The sequence below is a fragment of the Chiloscyllium plagiosum genome, chromosome 6, assembly GCF_004010195.1.
Source record: "Chiloscyllium plagiosum isolate BGI_BamShark_2017 chromosome 6, ASM401019v2, whole genome shotgun sequence".
Classification (NCBI taxonomy): domain Eukaryota; kingdom Metazoa; phylum Chordata; class Chondrichthyes; order Orectolobiformes; family Hemiscylliidae; genus Chiloscyllium; species Chiloscyllium plagiosum.
In genome coordinates this window covers 106,158,830-106,178,001 of record NC_057715.1, presented here as the reverse complement: position 1 = coordinate 106,178,001, position 19,172 = coordinate 106,158,830, and the positions used below count along the sequence as shown (strand labels likewise).

Below are 19,172 nucleotides of genomic sequence, written 5' to 3'. Positions count from 1 at the left end.
TCCAGTCTGAAAAACAACCCTCCACCACCATCCTCTGTCTTCTACCTTTGAGCCAGTTCTGTATCCAAATGGCTAGTTCTCCCTGTATTCCGTGAGATCTAACCTTGCTAATCAGTCTCCCATGGGGAATCTTGTCGAATGCCTTACTGAAGTTCATATAGATCACATCTACTGCTCTGCCCTCATCAATCTTCTTTGTTACTTCTTCAAAAAACTCAATCAAGTTTGTGAGACATGATTTCCCAAGCACAAAGCCATGTTGACTATCCCGAATCAGTCCTTGCCTTTCCAAATGCATGTACATCCTGTTCCTCAAGATTCCCTCCAACAACTTGCCCACCACCGAGGTCAGGCTCACCGGTCTATAGTTCCCTGGCTTGTCGTAGAATCTTTTTGGATTCTCCTGAACCCTATTGGCCAAAGTTATCTTATGTCCCCTTTTTGCCCTCCTGATTTCCCTCTTGATTATACTCCTATTGCCCTCATACTCTTCGAAGGATTCACTTGATTTCAGCTGTCTATATGTATCATATGCCTCCTTCTTTTTCTTCTTCTTGAACAGAACCTCGATTTCTCTCATCATCCAGCATTCCCTACACCTATCAGCCTTGCCCTTCACCCTAACAGGATCACATTCCCATCTGGATTTTCATTGTCTCATTTCTGAAGGCTTCCCACTTTCCAACCGCCCCTTTACTTACACATTGCCTTGCCAAGTTAGCTTCTGGAGAGGGTTGACAAACAGCAACATAATACCCATGTTTTTTCTCTCCAACAGACATGGATTAATAAGAATCCATTACTGGCGACCAACCCAGAAGAATGCATTCCAACAACATTGAAATAAGTCTAGAAGCTTATATCTAAAAACTGGTATCAAGTGCAACTTTATTCTGGACTGCCCTTCATGATTACAACATTGAATGGACATTTGTTTCACTTTGGGTTGAGATGTGCATTTGAAAAGGAAAGTGTAATCTCTACTGCTATTGATGACAATTTTTACACGCTCTATTTCTCAGCTCACTGTAGTGTTTGCTTTACTGTTTGATGTACATATTTTTTGACCCTCACCAGATGTTACAGAAGACTGTCCAGGGTTGAGAAAAGCCTCAAGAGGCTGAGGACAGAGAAAAAGAGAAATTATGCACAGTGAAGAGAATTGGAGGCACCATCAAAGAGGAAGAAAAGGTGGTGGGGGGAGAGGGGTGAGGGGCAGGAGGATGGGAGGGCTGCTGGAATAGTAAGGAGACAGAGGAAAGTGGAAGCATCAAGGGCATAAAGGAGGGACAGGAATGATGGAGATAGCATTCACTGAGGAATGGCCTACAGGAAATAAATCGTCAAATTAAATGTGAATTAAATTGGAACTGTTAGTTCTGTCCATTGTTCCAATATTTGAATAAAAAGTAAACATTCTATTACTGTGTTGTCTGCCGATTAGCAGTGTCAAAGTTTTTTAAAAACTTATTTCAAAGGTGACGGACATTACTGAAAAGGCCAGCATCATTGTCTGTCCTTAAGTGCTCTTGAACTGAGTGTCTTACTGGGCTTTTTCAGTGAATAATTAAGAGTGAACAGCATGGCTATTATTCTGAGACAAGCATATGCCAGACCAGGTAAGAGCAGCACAATTCCTTTATTAAAAGATACGTGTGAATTTTTGGTAAAATCAATGGTAATCTTAGTAATGGTGACCACAAAACTTATCAGGTTTTATTACTTGAATTTTATTATGCTCCTAGTTAATGGTAATACTGGATAATTAATATTTTAGAATGAAACATACCTTGATAGTTCATGTTTTATTTTTATAATTGGTTAGCATGTGGTTATCCACTGAAACATAATGACAGGAGGCTGCAGATGTTCTTTAACAAAAGAACATAACTATTACACAAAATAAAGAAAACAAATAAATGATACAGTTTTTTAAAAAAACATGTAAAAATCAGCAAAACAAAATTTTAATCTGTTTCTGAACACTGTCCTTCACAGATGTATAATTCCAAGAAATTTCACTCTGATCTCAACCTTTACTGAACTGACCCCGCTTTGCTTTGAGTGTGGCAGCAATTTTATAAATCATTCCTGAGTTTACCAGCAAGCCCTGTTCACAATTCTGATGGTCCAAACTCTTTCAGTTCTGCCAGTTTGAAGATTTCTATCTGAACTCTCCTGGCTTTGAAGCTTCACAAACAAAACCACTCCAGCTCGGTTGTCTGAGCTCCTGAACTGACTTGATTCTCCTGCAGGGAGAAGCTGTTTCATCTGTTGAAGTGAACTTGTCTTCCTCTGAACTAAAACTTTGAACCCTCTGCTCTGAATTAGAAACTAACTTGCTTGAATCTGCGTTGTAAACGCAACAATATAAACAGTTAATCTCTTAACGCTACAGATGCAAACTAGACAAGTGACTGAAGTCTCATACCTTCAAAATTATGTGTTTACTATCCAAATGACCTCAAGGTATTTAAACAAAAAAAACTTATGGGACAAACCAAAACCCATATGGCTCTGCTTTTTCTTAAAAATCCAAATCCCCAAAGTGTAAAACATAACATCACAATTTTAAAATTTTCTCACGGTCATAATGGGTTTTCAGTTCTTGTCCTCAAAGCATTACTTTGGACTTTTGGCTTGCTAGTCTAATGACATTACAACTACATGAACTTTCTCTAGAATTCCTACAGTGTAGAAACATGCTATTCAGCCCAACAAGTCCACACTGACTCTCCGAAGAGCATCCCACCAAACTCACACCTCTACCCTATCCCTGTACTTCTTGTGGCTAATTCACCGAGCCTGCACATCCCTGGGCACCAGGGGCAATTTAGCATGGCCAATGCACCTAACCTGCACATCGTTGGACTCATGGAGGATACCCACGGGGAAAATGTACAACGTTTACACAGACAGTCACCCAAGGCTAGGGTTGAACCTGGATCCCTGGTATTGTAAGGCAGCAGTGCTGACCACTGAGCCACTGTGGAGCTAAGCAAGATTCAGAGCTGTGCAAATATGATAGGATTCAAGGTAAAGCCTGATGCTACATTTATTCATTCAGACTTCATTTTCCAGTGGGTTTCATTGTTGAATTATCAGGATACTGAGCCAGCGCTGTTTGTTCCTTTGCCTGGCCAACGGCACTGAGTGTGATTATGGGGGTCTGACCAAATCTGGGAGTCGAATGCACCTGGATTTGTGATCTGTCGCTGCAACTTGAGGGTCGCTCAATGGTTTATTTTTCCGCTCAGTATAAACGTCAGCCTTCATGGGCTGCATTTGAAAAACACTATAATGCAATTACATCTGAAGATGGGTCACTAGACTCAAAACATTCATTGCCTTCTCTCCACAGATGGTGCCAGATCAGATGAGTTTTTCCAGGTATTTCTGTTTTTGTTTCAGATTTTTAGCATCCATGGTAATTTTTTGTTTTATGAACACAATTATATCATGTAAAAAAAAGCAGTATTTATTATGACCTAAAATTAATCAAAAACGTAACAAATATTCTGTAGCAATTGTTTTAAAATGTCAGTAACACATTCAAGTGTTTTCTATATTTTGATGACATATCCTTGCAAAAATGTCTTTACATTCAGAGTAAGTGCCACTTTCACCCAAACAGATAGAGTGCTTCAGAAAAATATAAATAATAAACACACATATCTATAATGCTGCAGATTCCTACAATTTAGGCTGATCCAGTTTCAAGACTGATCCAGTTTAATACTGCAGGTGTGCAAACTCACAAATGATATTGATTGCAGACAACATAAAAATAGGTGGCAAGGCAGGTTGAAGAGGGATACAAACAGTTTACAGAGAGATATTGATAGCTTAAGTAAATTGGCAAAAGGTTGGCAAATGGAGTATAATGTGAGAAAATGCAAAGTTGTTCATTTTCGAAGAAGAACAAAATAACGGAATATTAGTTAAATGCCAAAAAACTGCAGGAAGTTGCAACACAAAGGAACTTGTGCATGAAACGTGGAGAGCTGGCACATGGGTGTAGCAAGTAATCATGAAGGCTAATTTCAAAGGAGTTGGAGTGTAAGACTTCTTCTCGGTGCTGGTGAGGCCACATCTGGAGTATTATGAGCACTTCTGGTCCTCTTATTTAAGGAAAGATATAATTTCATTGGATCGTCATCAGATCATTATCCACTCCTTTGTCTGTCCAACCACTCTTCTCTCTCTTGGGGTCTATCCCCATCTATCGTTTTACTCCTTACCTCGTTCCCCCTACCCTATCTTCTGCATAGAAACCAAAACTTTCCTAGCTACCATCAGTTCTGAGGAAGGGTCACCGGACCTGAAACAATAACTCTGATTTCTCTGCACAGATGCTGCCAGACCTGCTGAGGTTTTCCAGCAACTTCCGTTTTTGTCTATAATTTCACTGGAGGCAGTTCAGAGAATGTCCACCAGGATGATGCCCGGTATGGAGGGACTTTCTTGAGAGCAAAGGCTAGACAGGTGGGAGTCTACTCATTGGAGTTGAGAGGAATGAGAGTGATCTCATTGAAACATGTTGGATTCTTAAGGGGTTTGTCAGGGTAAATACTGAGAGGACTTTTCCCCTCATGGGAGAGACTAGGACCAGAGGCTTGAGCTCAGAATAAAGGAGCATTGATTTAACACTGAGGTAAGAGGGGAATGTCTTCTCTCAGAGCCGTGAGAGTCATTGGAACATTTTGCCACAGAGAGCTGTGGGGACAGAGTCCTGATGTATATTTAAGGCTGAGATAAATAGATTTTTGATCAGTTGGGGAATCAAGAGTTATGGGGAAAACACAGGAACATGGATGTGAGGAAGGTCATCAGATCAGCATGATCCTACTGAACTGCTAGAAGAAGTGGTAGATGATGTGTGTTTAGTTACAACATGTAAAAGATAGTTGGACAGGTACATGGATAGGAATGGTCTAAATGCAGGTAAGTGGGACCAGTTTAGTTTGGAAAACGTGGTTGGCAAGGACAAGTTGGAGACAAGAGTCTGTTTCCACGCTGTATGACTCTAAGACTCTACAAATCAATGTATGTAAAAGACAGGTCAATAGTATGGAAAATAAAACATCTCGGTTTTACTAAAGAGTACAAAGGTGAGTACATTATGTTAAATTTCTGCAAAACAGTGCTTTCAACTCAATTAGATTCCTGAAGAAGGGCTCATGCCTGAAACGTCGATTCTCCTGCTCCTTGGATGCTGCCTGACCTGCTGCGCTTTTCCAGCAACACATTTTCAGCTTTCAACTCAATTAGTTCTGCTCACCACACTTTAGGAAGGAAGTGAAGGTTTTGGAGTGAGTACAGAAAAGATTCATGAGAATGGCTTCAGGGATTAGGAACTTCCATTATGTCTATAGGTTGGAAAAGAAAACATTGAGAGTAAATTTCATAGTGATATTTAATGAGGTATCTAGATATATTAAATAAGGAGAAAATGTTTCCAATGCTGGAAGGATTGAGAAGCTGAGGATGCAGAATTAAATTAATTGGCAAAAGAAGAATAATAGAATCATAGAGGTCTTCACATGACAACAGGCCCTTCAGCCCAACTTGCCCATGCCACTAGGTTTCATAATTAAACTAGACAACTTCATTATGATCTCAAAAGTACTGCTTTAGAATTTTGGGGAAGATGCTTCCACTTGATGATTTCAAGAGGGAATTGAATTGTTATCCAAAAAGGAGAGTGTGCAGGGTAATAGGGAGAAGATGGGAGCATAATGCTTGCTGAGTTGCTGGTTCAGAGAGCTAGCACAGATTGGACGGGCCTACAGGCCTGCATTCCATGATTCTATGATAATCTCAAAATTGGAGCTGAGCTTTCAGTGATGGTGTCAGGCAGCTCAAAAGCTGGTGGAAATCTGGAGCTATTTCCCAAACAGCTTACAGGCATTGGAGTCAAATTAGAAACTTCAAAACTGATATCGATAGACATCTGCTATGTAAAGACTCAAAAGGATCGCAAGCAAGATGGCACATGGAGTGACGATAAAGATTGGCTTTCATCTGATGGAATGATGCAAGTGGCTGGAAGGGCTGAATGGCCTACTCCTCTTCCAATCATCCTTTAAATACGTTTGTGATTCAGGAATGCACAATGCATGAACAGGCAACAACAGAACGGCATATGTGTGCCAGAAACCATTTGATCGCTCAAGGGTGGTAATAGTAGACGTAAAAAGTTCGGCCAATATCAGCAAAAAATGAAAAATCTGACAAATTCCTTTCTGACTGGTTTAAGCAAACAAACTTTGTTGAGGTGATCTCTCTGGCCTGATAATCCCTTACAGCATTAGCCCTTTATACAAGATGACCTTCAACCCTGAGAGAAACAAGTTCAGATTTTACATGATCTCAATGATAGTGAGTTTTGAAAAGATTTGTAGCTCAGGTTGAAGTTCTGGATGTAAGTTTGCTCGCTGAGCTGGAGGGCTTGTTTTCAGACGTTTTGTCGCCATACTAGGTAACATCATCAGTGAGCCTCCGGTGAAGCGCTGGTCCCGCTTTCTATTTACTTGTTTAGGTTTCCTTGGGTTGGTGACATCATTTCCTGTGTTAGTGATGTCATTTCCGGTTCTTTTTCTTAGATGGAGTCCAAGTTGATGTGTTTGTTGATGGAGTTCCCATTGGAATGCAATGCTTCCAGGAATTCTCTATCACTGATATCCTTAAATACAGATGAGGAAGGACATTACTTTGCCTGGGAAAACACATCTATCCCGGGACCAGCCAAACAGAGGCACACGTGAGAATTCTGGAAATGACATCACCAACCTAAGGGAACCTAAATACATAAATAGAAAGCAGAACATAACACCAGCTTCACCGGAGGTTCACTGATGATGTTACCTAGTATGGTGACGAATCGTCTGAACAAAGAACAAAGAAAATTTACAGCCCAGGAATAGGCCCTTCGGCCCTTCAAGCCTGAGCCGATCCAAATATACTGTCTAAATGTGTCTGTCAATTCCTAAGCATTTGTATCCCTCTGTTCCCCACCTACTCATGCATCTGTCCAGACGCATCTTAACTGAATCTACCGTGCCTGCTTCTACCACCTCTGCTGGCAACGCGTTCCAAATGCACACCACCCTCTGAGTGAAGTACTTGCCGCGTGTATCCCCCTTAAACTTTCCACCTCTCACCTTGACCTTGAAAATGAACCTTCCAGCTCAGTGAGCAAACTCACATCCATGATCTCAATGAATTGGAAATGATAACATAAATGTGCAGCCTCTTGCATCAATTCTTGGGGTGAATTTGTTTTTGCAAATACTTTCTGTCTTGTTCAAAAAACACACGATCTACAGACAGTCAAGTCAATGTACCATTTTATAAATTCCTACTTTGGAAATAAAACCAATCTGAGTCCGGATTGAGACACAGACAGACTCCAAACAAGGCTTCACACTTATAATGCATTGTCTGACTTGAGATGTCACCTCTTTTATACTGACTTGAAAGTATAAATCAATCAAAACCTGCATCTCTATTCCAACTGATTAAAGATTTAATCGCCATCTCGGTTGGTTCAATACATTTGGCATCAGTTGGATAACCCTTTGACCTTTTACTTACAAATTCTTTGTCCGATGTATTCTCTATCACTAGCTACCTGAAGAAAGAGCAAAAGCTTGAGGCTTCAAGTAAACCTGTTGGACAATAACCCAGTGTCGTGTGATTTTTGACCTTGTCCACCCCAGTCCAACATCAGCACCTCCACATCATTGAAGAAACAAAGGAAAAGCTTTTAATCAGCAATAAACAATGGTTGAAGGAACTTTATGCTAATCTGTTAAATATTTAGATGACACACCACAGGATTTTCAGGTCATGAAAACTTGGCTGTCAAATGAAGATTTTTTTTTATTTGAGCAGTTCTTTATCTGTTAGATAAACAAAGCACAAGCTTAGTTTGAATAATGACATGCAAAATTTGTCAGTTTGCAGATTGTAAAACCAGTTTTATTGTATTATTATATATCAGTACCATATGTTTCTGTCTGAGTCCAGGCTAAGGCAAAGCAAATTACTTAGTGATAATTATTTTTGCACTAAGATGTTACACAATACCTGTGTACTTCATCACTTTTATTATTAATTACAATGAAAATTAATGAGCATTTCTGACATAACTTAGCTTTTACTCCTGAGATGTTCAAGTATACCCAATCTCAAAAGCACAATTGTTTTGCATGTTTTAATGTTTAACATTGGCACGTGCTTCATGATTCTGATAAAAGCTTCTGAACTGGTTCAGAAAGACAAGGAATGTGCAAGTTCAAGCAGATATTAAGATGATCAAAGACTGCCCCAGAAATGTATATTGACAACATACATGCATGCTCTTTCTGACAAAAAAACATAACCGTATTACAATCTTAGAATTTCTTCAAGCTCTGTGTAGGAAATTAGAAGATTGCAGTTACTGTAGTATTGCAGGAAATCTTTCAGTGATCTTCACATAGCAAGATCCCATAGAGAGCAATGAATCATGCTTTGGTTGAGGGATAATTATTTGCCTGAGGAAACAAGCAAATTGCACCCTGGAGCTATGAATGGATAATGATGGTAGAGGCACCAACATTTCTTCCACTAGGCAGCTGACCTGCTCTTACCTCCTGCTGTTGGCCTGTATTGGTAGGACTTGTAGCTTGATTCCCAACTGGTTGTTCCAGCCTGAGTATATCTTCCTTGGCCATCAATCCTGAAGTGAGACTTAAGCCTGGAGTTTCTTGCCCAAGGTAGGAATATTATTTAGTGTGTCATAAGACCTCCATATATAAGTTTAATTCCCTCTTCAAATTAGTTGACAAAAATTGCAGCTATCGTCAGGGTGTGGTTTCAAGAATGCCTTGCACAGTTCAGCAAGACTGCCCTATTTTAACACTCGATTTGACTCACAGTCATGAGTAGTATTCCATTTACCCTGTTTATTAGTCATTGAACTTGTATGGTAACATTTTCTGTTTCAAATGCAAAGACATTTAGACTCCTCTGTACGACAATATTCTGTTGTCTCTCTTCATTGAAATGTTATCTTGCTTTTTTACTCTTTCTGGTGAAATGAATATCTTTATATTTACTCACATTGCACATCTGCCAAAGTTTGCCCACTCATATATTACCTACGTACGTATACCTTATGGGGTCCTCTTCGCAACTTACTGTCAGATTTATCTTTGTCTCATCAGCAAATTGAGCAACAATGCACATGGTCCCTTAATTCAATTTAGTTATATTTCTCATTGGTTTTAAGTAGTTGACAGACTGGCATTGATCACTGTGGCACCTCAGAGGGTTTTCCAACCTCAAAACCACCCATTTACCTCGACGTACTGTTTCCCATGAGGCAGCCAATCCTCCATTTCTGTTAATATATCACCCCAATCCATAAGTTCTTCTCTTATGCAGTAAACATTTATGTAGCACCTTACCTGACGCCTTTTGGAAACCAAAATACATTACATTTACAATTTCCTCGTTATCCATCCTGCTATTTAATAATCAAATACCTCCCATTTATTTTCCCAACACAGACTCCTGTCCCTGATCAGGGCCTAGATCTGAAATATTTATCCAAAAAATGCAGGTCAGAGCAAATTATTTCAGATGCTGAAATCTGTACTGAAAACAACAGGTGCTAGAGATCACAGCGGGTCAGGCAGAACCCAGAAAGAGCGAGCAAGCTAACGTTTCGTGTCTAGAAGTCATCCAGACTCAAAATGTTAGCTTGCTCTCTCTCCGTGGAAGCTGTCTGACCTGCTGTGATCTCCAGCATTTGCTGTTTTCAGTTCAAAACTCAGGCTTCAGCTCGACTCAGATTCAGAGTTTCTCAAGCTGTTGGCATTTAACTACAATTGTATTTGTTGTGGACTACATACCCATTAGCTTCCAGGAACTATAACTGCAATAATTCACCTGCTTTGTCATTCCTCTTCTTACTTAAGTAATTACACTTTATTACAAAGTTTTGAAATATAATTGAATTAACTATTTATAGCTTTTAATATCGGTAATGCCCTTACATTTTGTTACTTGCTTTAGATTGTTTCTGTAGCTTAGCCTGAAATACCAATTTAACCCTACCTGTTTTTATCATGTGTATTTAGTGAGCAATGCCTCTTACCCTCATCTCACTGAATTCCCATAGTCACCAAAATCCTAGACTCTCAGGTAAACTTCCACTCCAGTGAAGCTGCTATAACGATCATTATTAATTCAATTATTTCAGGGATCCTCTTAATTTCCGACTCTGAAATCAATACCCTATTTCAGGGAGAAAAATACAGGAATAGTCATCAACTGATTATTTCCTTACATTCCATTGAAAGTGCATTAACAATTCTCTCCTTGTGCGAACTGCCTTGCTCTTCTTTAAAAACACAATAGAATCTTTCACATCTCCAAATGGAGATTTAGTTCTTGTGTTAAATTTTTGGAGAGGGGTTCAAACACACAATCCTCTCACTCAGAATGGTGTTACTGAGCCAGGAAAAACATGTGTATATTCAGGCCTGGTCTGTCAACACATGCCCACTCCATAATGAGGGGTACAGACAGGGATAATGGCAGGTGTCTTTTCCCTCGGATGGGGGATTTCAAGACTAGCTGCCACATTTGTAAAGCGAGAGGACAGAAATTTTAAAAAGACATGAGGGGCAAAATGTTTATACAGAGGGTGGTCCATGTGTGGAATTAACTTCCTGAAGAAGTGGTGGATGTGGGTACAATTACAATGTTTAAAAGACATTTGGATAAGTTCATGAATAGGAAAGGTTTGGAGGGATATGGGCCAGGTGCAGGCAGGTGGGACTGGTTTAGTTTGGGCTAATGTTCATCATGGACTGGTTAGACTGAAGGGTCTGTTTCTGTGCTGTATGACTCTATGACTATGACTCCAAAGGACAAAAAAGCACTGAACGTAGCTGACATATATGAGAGTGAAAGTTCATGCATCCAAAAGAAAAAAAAGAAGCAGCATTTTAGCTTATGAGTTATTACTCAGAGAAAATACAGTCAATGGATTATCTTGTTATTGAACAGGTTTTCTGCTGCTGTATTCTGATTGGTATTAATTGTTCCATGTTCTAACATTGTTTGATCACTTCAAAACAGGGTGGCACAGTGGTTCAGTGGGTAGCACTTCTGCCTCACGGCACCAGGGACCTGTGTTCGATCCCAGCCTTGGGCGACTATCTTAGTGGAGTTTGCATGTTCTCCCTGTTTCTTCTGGGTTTACTCCCACAGTCCAAAGATGTGCAGGTTAGGTGTTGTCTCCAGTGAAGTACGGGCTAAATGGATTAGCCATGGTAAATATGAAGTCTGGGTGGGATACTCTTCAGAGGGTTGGTGTGAATTCTTCTGCACTGTAGGGATTCTATGTATAAATCTCGTCTTCCACTGTAACTGTAATGCATTCCTCAGGTATTTTGGCTACCAAGGATTTGGCATTGATCCATTCCTGATCAAAGCAAAAGGAATCATGTCAAATATCTTTGCCGAGACACATGCTGTATAACAGATTCCTTAATTTATCTATTACAGCAGATAAACTCACTTTGCTGCAAACCTGAGTTTTAATGATTGCAATTGTAAATGCTGCCATGTCAGGAGCCTTCCCACGGCCTCCCCAACTTCCTCACTCTGTAAAACTTTACATTGCAGATGCTTGGGAATGGAAATGGCTTGGAACCTGTGCTGGGGTGGCACAGTGGCACAGTGGTTCGCACTACTGCCTCACAGCACCAGAGACCTGAGTTCAATTCCTGCCTCAGGCAACTGTCTGTGTGGAGTTTGCACATTCTCCCCGTGTCTGCGTGGGTTTCCTCCCGGTGCTCTGGTTTCCTCCCACAGTCCAAAAATGTGCAGCTTAGGTGAATTGGCCATGCTAACTTGCCTGTAGTGTTAGGTGAAGGGGTAAATGTAGGGTGGGCTGATCTTCAGAGGGTCGGCGTGGACTTGTTGGGCTGAAAGGCCTGTTTCCACGCTGTAAATAATCTAATCTAAAATCCGATCCCTTCATATATCCGCTGGTCAAAACGATATACCCACTTGAAATACAAGTAGCTCCTTGAAAAAGGCCATTCTGTCATTCATTTATATCATCCGTACCCTAGTAACATTAAATAAAATAGATGGCTGAACATTCCTGGTGACCAGCATTGCTTGGGAATTTGTGGGAGATTAAATTTTAATGGCTGGTTCAACTATACATTCAGCTGGATCATGGCTAATCATCTATCTCTGCATCCTTTTCCTGAACTAATCCTCTATCCTTTGTTGTCACTAGTCTCTAGAAATCTATCAATTTCTGCCTTCAACAATCCTCTTGGGTGGACAATTCCAGTGATTCACTACCCACCTCCCTAATTCCATTTTAGTACTCTGTCCCTTATTCTGAAAATAGGTGGTGGGCAGCACGGTGGTTCAGTGGTTAGCACTGCTGCCTCACAGCGCCAGGCACATGGGTTCGATTCCTGCCTCGGGTGATTGTCTGTGTGGAGTTTGCACATTCTCCCTGTGTCTGCGTGGGTTTCCTCCATGTGCTCTAGTTTCCCCCCACAATCCAAAGATGTGGAGGTCAGGTGAATTGGGCATGCTAAACTGCCCATAGTGTTAGGTGCATTAGTCAGAGGGAAATAGGTTTGGGTGGATTACTCTTCAGAGGGTTGGTCTGGACTTGTTAAGCTGAAGGGTGTGTTTTCACAGTGTAGGGAATCTAATCTAAAAAAAAATCTCCCCCTTGCCTCAAGACTCACTTTCCAAGGGTACTATCCTGTTCACATGTACTCTGCCATGCCTTGTAAGGGTGTGCATTGACTTGGTCACTACCCTGTGCTGTTAGAATTTCCAAGCCACATGCAGCTTTGCATGGATCACAACTCAAAGACATCATTTTCACAACAATCTCCATATAAGAGATTTTATCCAGTTTTCCATACACTATCAAACTAAAATCACAAAACATTGGTGGGTCAGGCAGTATCAATTTGGAATGCATACTCTGTTTCTGTTTCCATAGATTCCTGACTGACCTGCTGACTATTTACAGCATTTTCTGTTTGGATTCCAGATTGGGCGGTACGGTGGCTCAGTGGTTAGCACTGCAGCCTCACAGTGCCAGGAACTCGGGTTTGATTCCAACCTCAGGCAACTGTCTATGTGGAGTTTGCACATTCTCCCCGTGTCTGTGTGAGTTTCCTCCAGGTGCTCTGGTTTCCTCCCACAATCCAAAGATGTGCAGGTCAGATGACTTGACCATGCTAAATTACCCATAGTGTTAGATGCATTAGTCAGAGGGAAATGGGTCTGGGTGGGTTACTCTCCGGAGGGTCAGTGTGGACTTGTTGGGCCAAATACTGTAGGGAATCTAATCCAGTAATTAAAAAATGGGGCAGCACAGTAGCTCAGTGGTCAGTACTGCTATCTCACAATGCCAGGGACCTGGGTTTCATCCCAGCCTCGGGTGACTGTCTGTCTAGAGTTTATACATTCTCCCTATGTCTGCGTGGGTTTCCTCCCACAGTCGAAAGATAGGCAGGTTAGGAGGATTGGCCATGCTAAGTTACCTATAGGATCCTGGAATGTGCGGACTACGTGGATTAGGCATGGGGAATATAGGGTTGTGGAAGGTCAGATGGTCATTTTGGACTCAATGGCCAAATGGCCTGCTTCCACAGTGTAGGAGATTCTAGGATCTCCAGCACCAACAATATTTTGCTTTTGACCAAACTGTTTGCAATCCCAGTGTCATTTGTGACATTGGGCAACTCGTTTGGTCATCCACTAAAGTCATTACTTCGAACTCTGGAATATGGCCCACTTGACAGAATGTCTTCCTGCCTTAGAAGCACTACATAAATGTACATTGTTGTGCATTCAATATTCCTTTTGCCACCATCCATTAGTACCATAGGTTACCTGAAAATTGCCATGGTTGTGGTCAAATAGACCTTTAAACTTCATTTCAGGATCAGGGATTGGTTGCCACAGTTTGTCCAATGACCTGTAAGAATAAAAATATCCAATTAGAAAGATTTAGTCAAAAGATTATTTTCATCTCTCACAGGATCAGGAGTAGGCCATTCAGCCCCTTGAGCCTGTTTTGTCATTCAATGGCATCATGGGTATAGTGATTGCAAAAGAGTGTCGTAGTGGCTCAATGGTTACCATTGCGCTAGGGACCAGGGTTCAATTCCACCCTTGGGTGACTGCCTGTGTGGAGTTTGCACGTTCTGTGCGGACATCCTCAGGATGTTTCAGTTTCCCATAACCGTCCAAAGCTGTGCAGATTAGAGTGGATTAGCCATGGGAAATGCAGGCTTCCACACTCTAGGGACTCTATGAAAAGATCAGCCAGCTGCACATCACAGAATATAAGTTCCTGTGATTGGGGTTGTTAAACTGGTCCAGTTAGTGAAACCTGGTTGACAGAGAAGAATGAATGTCAGAGATATTGAGCCCCTCAGTAACCGATGCAGAACTACTGCCAAAGGTTCTGTATTTGTAAATGATTGGTGATGGGATGATGAATTATTTCAATGGCTGATCTGTGGCCTAACTCCATATATCTGTCTTTGGCCCATTTCTCATAATACCTTCGCTTAACAAAACTTTATCTATTACAGATTTAAATTGAGACCTGCTGCCTGAAATAACTTGCTAATATGCTTGGACTGGGTGGCTGTGGTGCCTGACGAGTGAGTCCAATTGTATGACTGAGTGCCTGTCATGAAATCTGACCAAAGGCTGCATGTGATGTTCACAGGCATTTCTTTCTGTTCGCTGTGAGTATTATTTGGGCAAAGCTGCTGAGTTCAGTGCCTATGCCCTGAGGGAAAGTGAAGGAGATTCCTTTAGCGAGCAAATACCCAGTCTCTGGCAAAGCCAAGAAGCTGATAAATTTTGGCTGAGTCTTAGGCATACAGACAGCTCAGCGAAACAGAAGCAAAATGCTGCAGTCACTGAAAATGTGGGATAGAGAAAAGTAAACAGGAAGGGCTGGGAAGACACAGCAGGCCAGGCAACATCTACAGACAGCGAGAGTGAATTGCGTCAGGTTGATGACTTATTGTCAGAAGGTTCAGAAAATGTTGCCTGCTAAGCTCTTGATTTCTGAATTTACTACCCTGTGCCATAAGTACTGCAATGCCGTGCGAAAAACAGAATTAGATAAGAAACTTACTTTCTGCAAGTGAATATCACCAGGAGCATCAGAACGATGAAAGCAATCACTACTGCAATCATTATCAGCACTTGGAAATCGTTCGGTTCTGCCTCTGCAAATAACAAGACAACCTCAGATTACTGACTTTCACAATTCACTGACATGTTTCCTTATGAAATGGGGATAACTGCGTGTGAGGTGGACTGGAATACAACATGGATTTACGACATGATGGGGATTGGCGGCTGGGGGAGGGGGTGGGAGGTGTCAGTTGGTGGGACATCTAGTCTGCGATCCCGAGTCCCTTGCCCTTTGTCTTGGACGCGGTGGCCCTCAGGTGAAACCAGCACCAGCCCTCTCTCTCTCTCTCTCTATCTCTCTCTCTCTCTAATGAGAGAGCCGTCTCAGACAATAGCGACTTCACCTCACATCCAGTTAGGTTTCTCACTAACTCACAATTGTGTGAATGCAGACAACTCTTGTGGATGTTGAGAAAGGTTCCTAATGGGACTTGGCTGAACACCCAGGCCTCCCTCCTGAGATGTAACACAGAGAACTGGGGTGGATCGCACAGCAGATCTCAGTGGGTTGGCTGATAGCCTATATCCCACCTGTCAATCTTCCTTGCCACCTATCCGCTCCACCCTCCTCTCCGGCCTACCACTTTTACCACCACCTCCATCCACCTATTGCACTCTCAGCTACATTCTCCCCAGCCCCACCCCCGTCCCATTTATCTCTCCACCCTCAAGGCTCTCAGCCTCATTCCTGATGAAGGGTTTTTGCCCGATACACCGATTTTCCTGCTCCTCGGATGCTGCCTGACCTGCTATGCTTTTCCAGCACCACTCTAATCTTGATAGCCTATTTTGCCTGATTTGGGATGCACAGCTACAACTGCACTTAGCCAGGACATCTAATAGCAGGCAACAGTGATTATTCACTGTCAAATGCCTTAAGCATCCCTTTTTATTTGGGTTTTACAGCTTAAAGAGTGATTTTACTGAGGTTCTGTGATGGGATTTAGCTTCAGTGGTGCCCAACCTTTCTGCACTGACCGGCTACATAGTATAACCTGACAAGGACCATAACAGTACATTTTGGAATGTCTAATTAGATTAGATTACTTACAGTGTGGAAACAGGCCGTTCGGCCCAACAAGTCCACACCGACCTGCCGAAGCGCAACCCACCCATTCCCCTACATTTACCCCTTTACCTAACACTACGGGCAATTTAGCATGGCCAATTCACCTGACCTGCACATCTTTGGACTGTGGGAGGAAACCGGAGCACCCGGAGGAAACCCACGCAGACACGGGGAGAACGTGCAAACTCCACACAGTCAGTCGCCTGAGGCGGGAATTGAACCCGGGTCTCTGGTGCTGTGAGGCAGCAGTGCTAACCACTGTGCCACCGTGCCGCCCAAAATATAGTTGTAAAAGCCACAAAATTAGCAATCAATAAAGTTGGTGTATGGAATACAGTGCACAGACGATAGGTAGGTCATAACTTACCCTGCTTGTGGGCAGGTCAGGAACAGGAAACATAAGATGGTAAACAGTGCCACGCCAATCAGGAAAGCAACAAATGTAGGAAATAGAACAGGAACAGACCACTCAGCTCCTCAAGTCTGCTTCATCATTCAGCAAGATCATGGCAGATCCTGTATCACGACACCATTTTCCTACACTATCTCCATTCCCTCCATATGTTTAATATCCATCGATTTTGTTTTTAGATTAGATTACTTACAGTGTGGAAACAGGCCCTTCAGCCCAACAAGTCCATACCGACTCTCCGAAGAACAATCCACCCAGACCCATTCCCTTACATTTACCCCTTCACCTAATACTATGGGCAATTTAGCATGGCCAATTCACCTAACCTGCACATTTTTGGACTGTGGGAAGAAACCAGAGCACCCAGAGGGAACCCACACAGACACAGGGAGAAGGTGCAAACTCCACACAGACAATTGCCTGAGACAGGAATTGAACCCAGGTCTCTGGCGCTATGAGGCAGCAGTGCTAACCACTGTGCCACCATGCCACCCATTTCTGGCTTGAACATGCTTATCATGCATCCTGATGGGCTGAATGGCCTACTTCTGCTCCTAAGTTTAAATGACTGAGTTTCATAGTTCTTGGAAGTGGAGATTTCCAAAGACTCATCACCCACTCCTCATTTCAGTCTTAAACAGCCTTGAAACTCTTGTTCAGAGACTGAGTCCCCTGGTGCGTGATCCTTTGTTTGAGGTAAACAACTGTCTATCCTCTTGAGCACTGTTAAAATTTGCTATGCTTACATAAGAAAAATTAGGAGACATCTCTTCACAAAGGTGTGTTGGAGCTATGGAACAATGTTCCACAAAATGTGATAAGATTCAACCCCAGCTAAATGAGTTTAGATGAAAACAGAAAGTTCTGGAAAAACTAAGCAGGTCTAGCAGCATCAACGGAGAGAGAAATACAGAGTTCAAGTCCAATGTGACCCTTCAGAACTTAAACTGAGACCTGTAAAGGACCTGTCGAACACAGGGACAGCATGGTGGCTCAGTAGTTAGCACTGCTGCCTCACAGTGCCAGGAACCCAGCCTCAGGCAACTTTGCAGAGTTTGCAATTTCTCCCCGTGCCTGCATGGGGTTTCCACCGGGTGCTCTGGTTTCCTCCCACAGTCCAAAGGTGTGCTGGTTAGCTGAATTGGCCATGCTAAATTGCCCATAGTGTTCAGGGATGTGTAGGTTAGGTGCATTAAGATCAATGTTTCGGGCAGAGGACGAGGCTCATTCTTGATGAAGGCCTCCTGCCAGAAACGCTGATTTTCCTGCTCCTCAGATGCTGCCTGACCTGCTGTGCTTTTCCAGCACCACTCTGATCTTGACTCTGATCTCCAGCACCTGCACTTCTCACTTTCGCCTAGGTGCATTAGCCAGGGGTCAATGTAGAGTAAATAGGTAGGGGAATGGGTCTGGGCGGGATACTCTTTGGAGGGTCAGTGTGGACTTGTTGGGCCAAGTGGTCATTTTTCACACTGTTAGGGATTCTCTAAAAATAAAGAGATTGAAAGACAAGATCGGTGGATTGGGACAATATATTGAGTCTAGGTTACAGTGGTGCTGGAAAAGCACAGTAAGTCAGGCAGCATCCGAGGAGCTGGAAAATCGATGTTTCAGGCAAAAACCCTTCATCGGGAATGAAGGCAGGTAGCCTCTGTGGTAGAGAGATAAATTGGAGGGGTGTGGGGCTGGGAAGAAGGTAGCCAAGAGTACAATAGGTGGATGGAGGTAGGGATGAAGGTGATAGGTGGGAACAAAGATTGGCAGGTAGGACAGGTCATGAGGATGGTGCTGAGCTGGCAGGTTGGAACTGGGGTGAGGTGGGGGATGGGGAAATGAGGAAACTGGTGAAGTGCACATTGATGCCCTGGGGTTGAAGTGTTCTGACGCAGAAGATGAGGCTTTCTTCCTCCAGACATTAGGTGGTAAGGGAGTGGCGATGGAGGAGGCCCAGTATCTGCATGTCCTCGGCAGAGTGGGAGGGGGAGTTGAAATGTTGGGCCATCGGGCAGTAGGATTGATTGCAGTGGTAAAAACAATTACGTCAAATGCTGGAAACCAGATTCTGGATTAGTGGTGCTGGAAGAGCACAGCAGTTCAGGCAGCATCTGAGGAGCAGTAAAATCAAACACTTCTTTCGCCGCCTCTGCCTCCGAGCTTACTTTCACAACTAGGATTCCCGCTCACCTTCCGAGGACCCCTTCGCCCACCTCCAACACACTGCATCCACCTGGACACCCCGCACTGGCCTATTACCCGCCCTCGACCTCTTCATTTCCAACTGCCGCCGGGACATTAACCGCCTCAACCTGTCTACCCCCCTCCCCCACTCCAACCTCTCTCCCTCACAACGCGCAGCCCTCCAATCCCTTTGCTCCAATCCCGACCTCACCATCAAGCCAGCAGATAAAGGGGGCGCAGTGGTAG

At 42.8% G+C, this 19,172-nt stretch overlaps 2 protein-coding genes across 9 annotated transcripts in view; one reads left to right on the top strand and one right to left on the bottom strand.

Annotated features, from left to right (window-relative positions):
* LOC122550913 (interleukin-5 receptor subunit alpha-like) overlaps nucleotides 1-1,421 on the top strand; it is a 64,320-nt gene extending 62,899 nt beyond the window's left edge. For all 3 annotated transcript variants that reach the window (XM_043692346.1, XM_043692344.1, XM_043692345.1), the window contains exon 11: nucleotides 779-1,421. In XM_043692346.1, the coding sequence (XP_043548281.1) occupies nucleotides 779-847 (69 nt within the window). In that variant the 3' untranslated portion in view covers nucleotides 848-1,421. The remainder of the gene's footprint in view (nucleotides 1-778) is intronic.
* A 9,421-nt stretch (nucleotides 1,422-10,842) lies between these two features.
* Nucleotides 10,843-19,172, bottom strand: part of LOC122551172 (interleukin-21 receptor-like) — a 57,228-nt gene continuing 48,898 nt past the window's right edge. For all 6 annotated transcript variants that reach the window (XM_043692801.1, XM_043692797.1, XM_043692798.1 and 3 more), the window contains 3 exons: nucleotides 15,206-15,299; nucleotides 13,942-14,026; nucleotides 10,843-11,482 (listed from right to left, as the gene is read on the bottom strand). In XM_043692801.1, coding sequence (XP_043548736.1) covers nucleotides 11,399-11,482; nucleotides 13,942-14,026; nucleotides 15,206-15,299 — 263 coding nt within the window. In that variant the 3' untranslated portion in view covers nucleotides 10,843-11,398. The remainder of the gene's footprint in view (nucleotides 11,483-13,941; nucleotides 14,027-15,205; nucleotides 15,300-19,172) is intronic.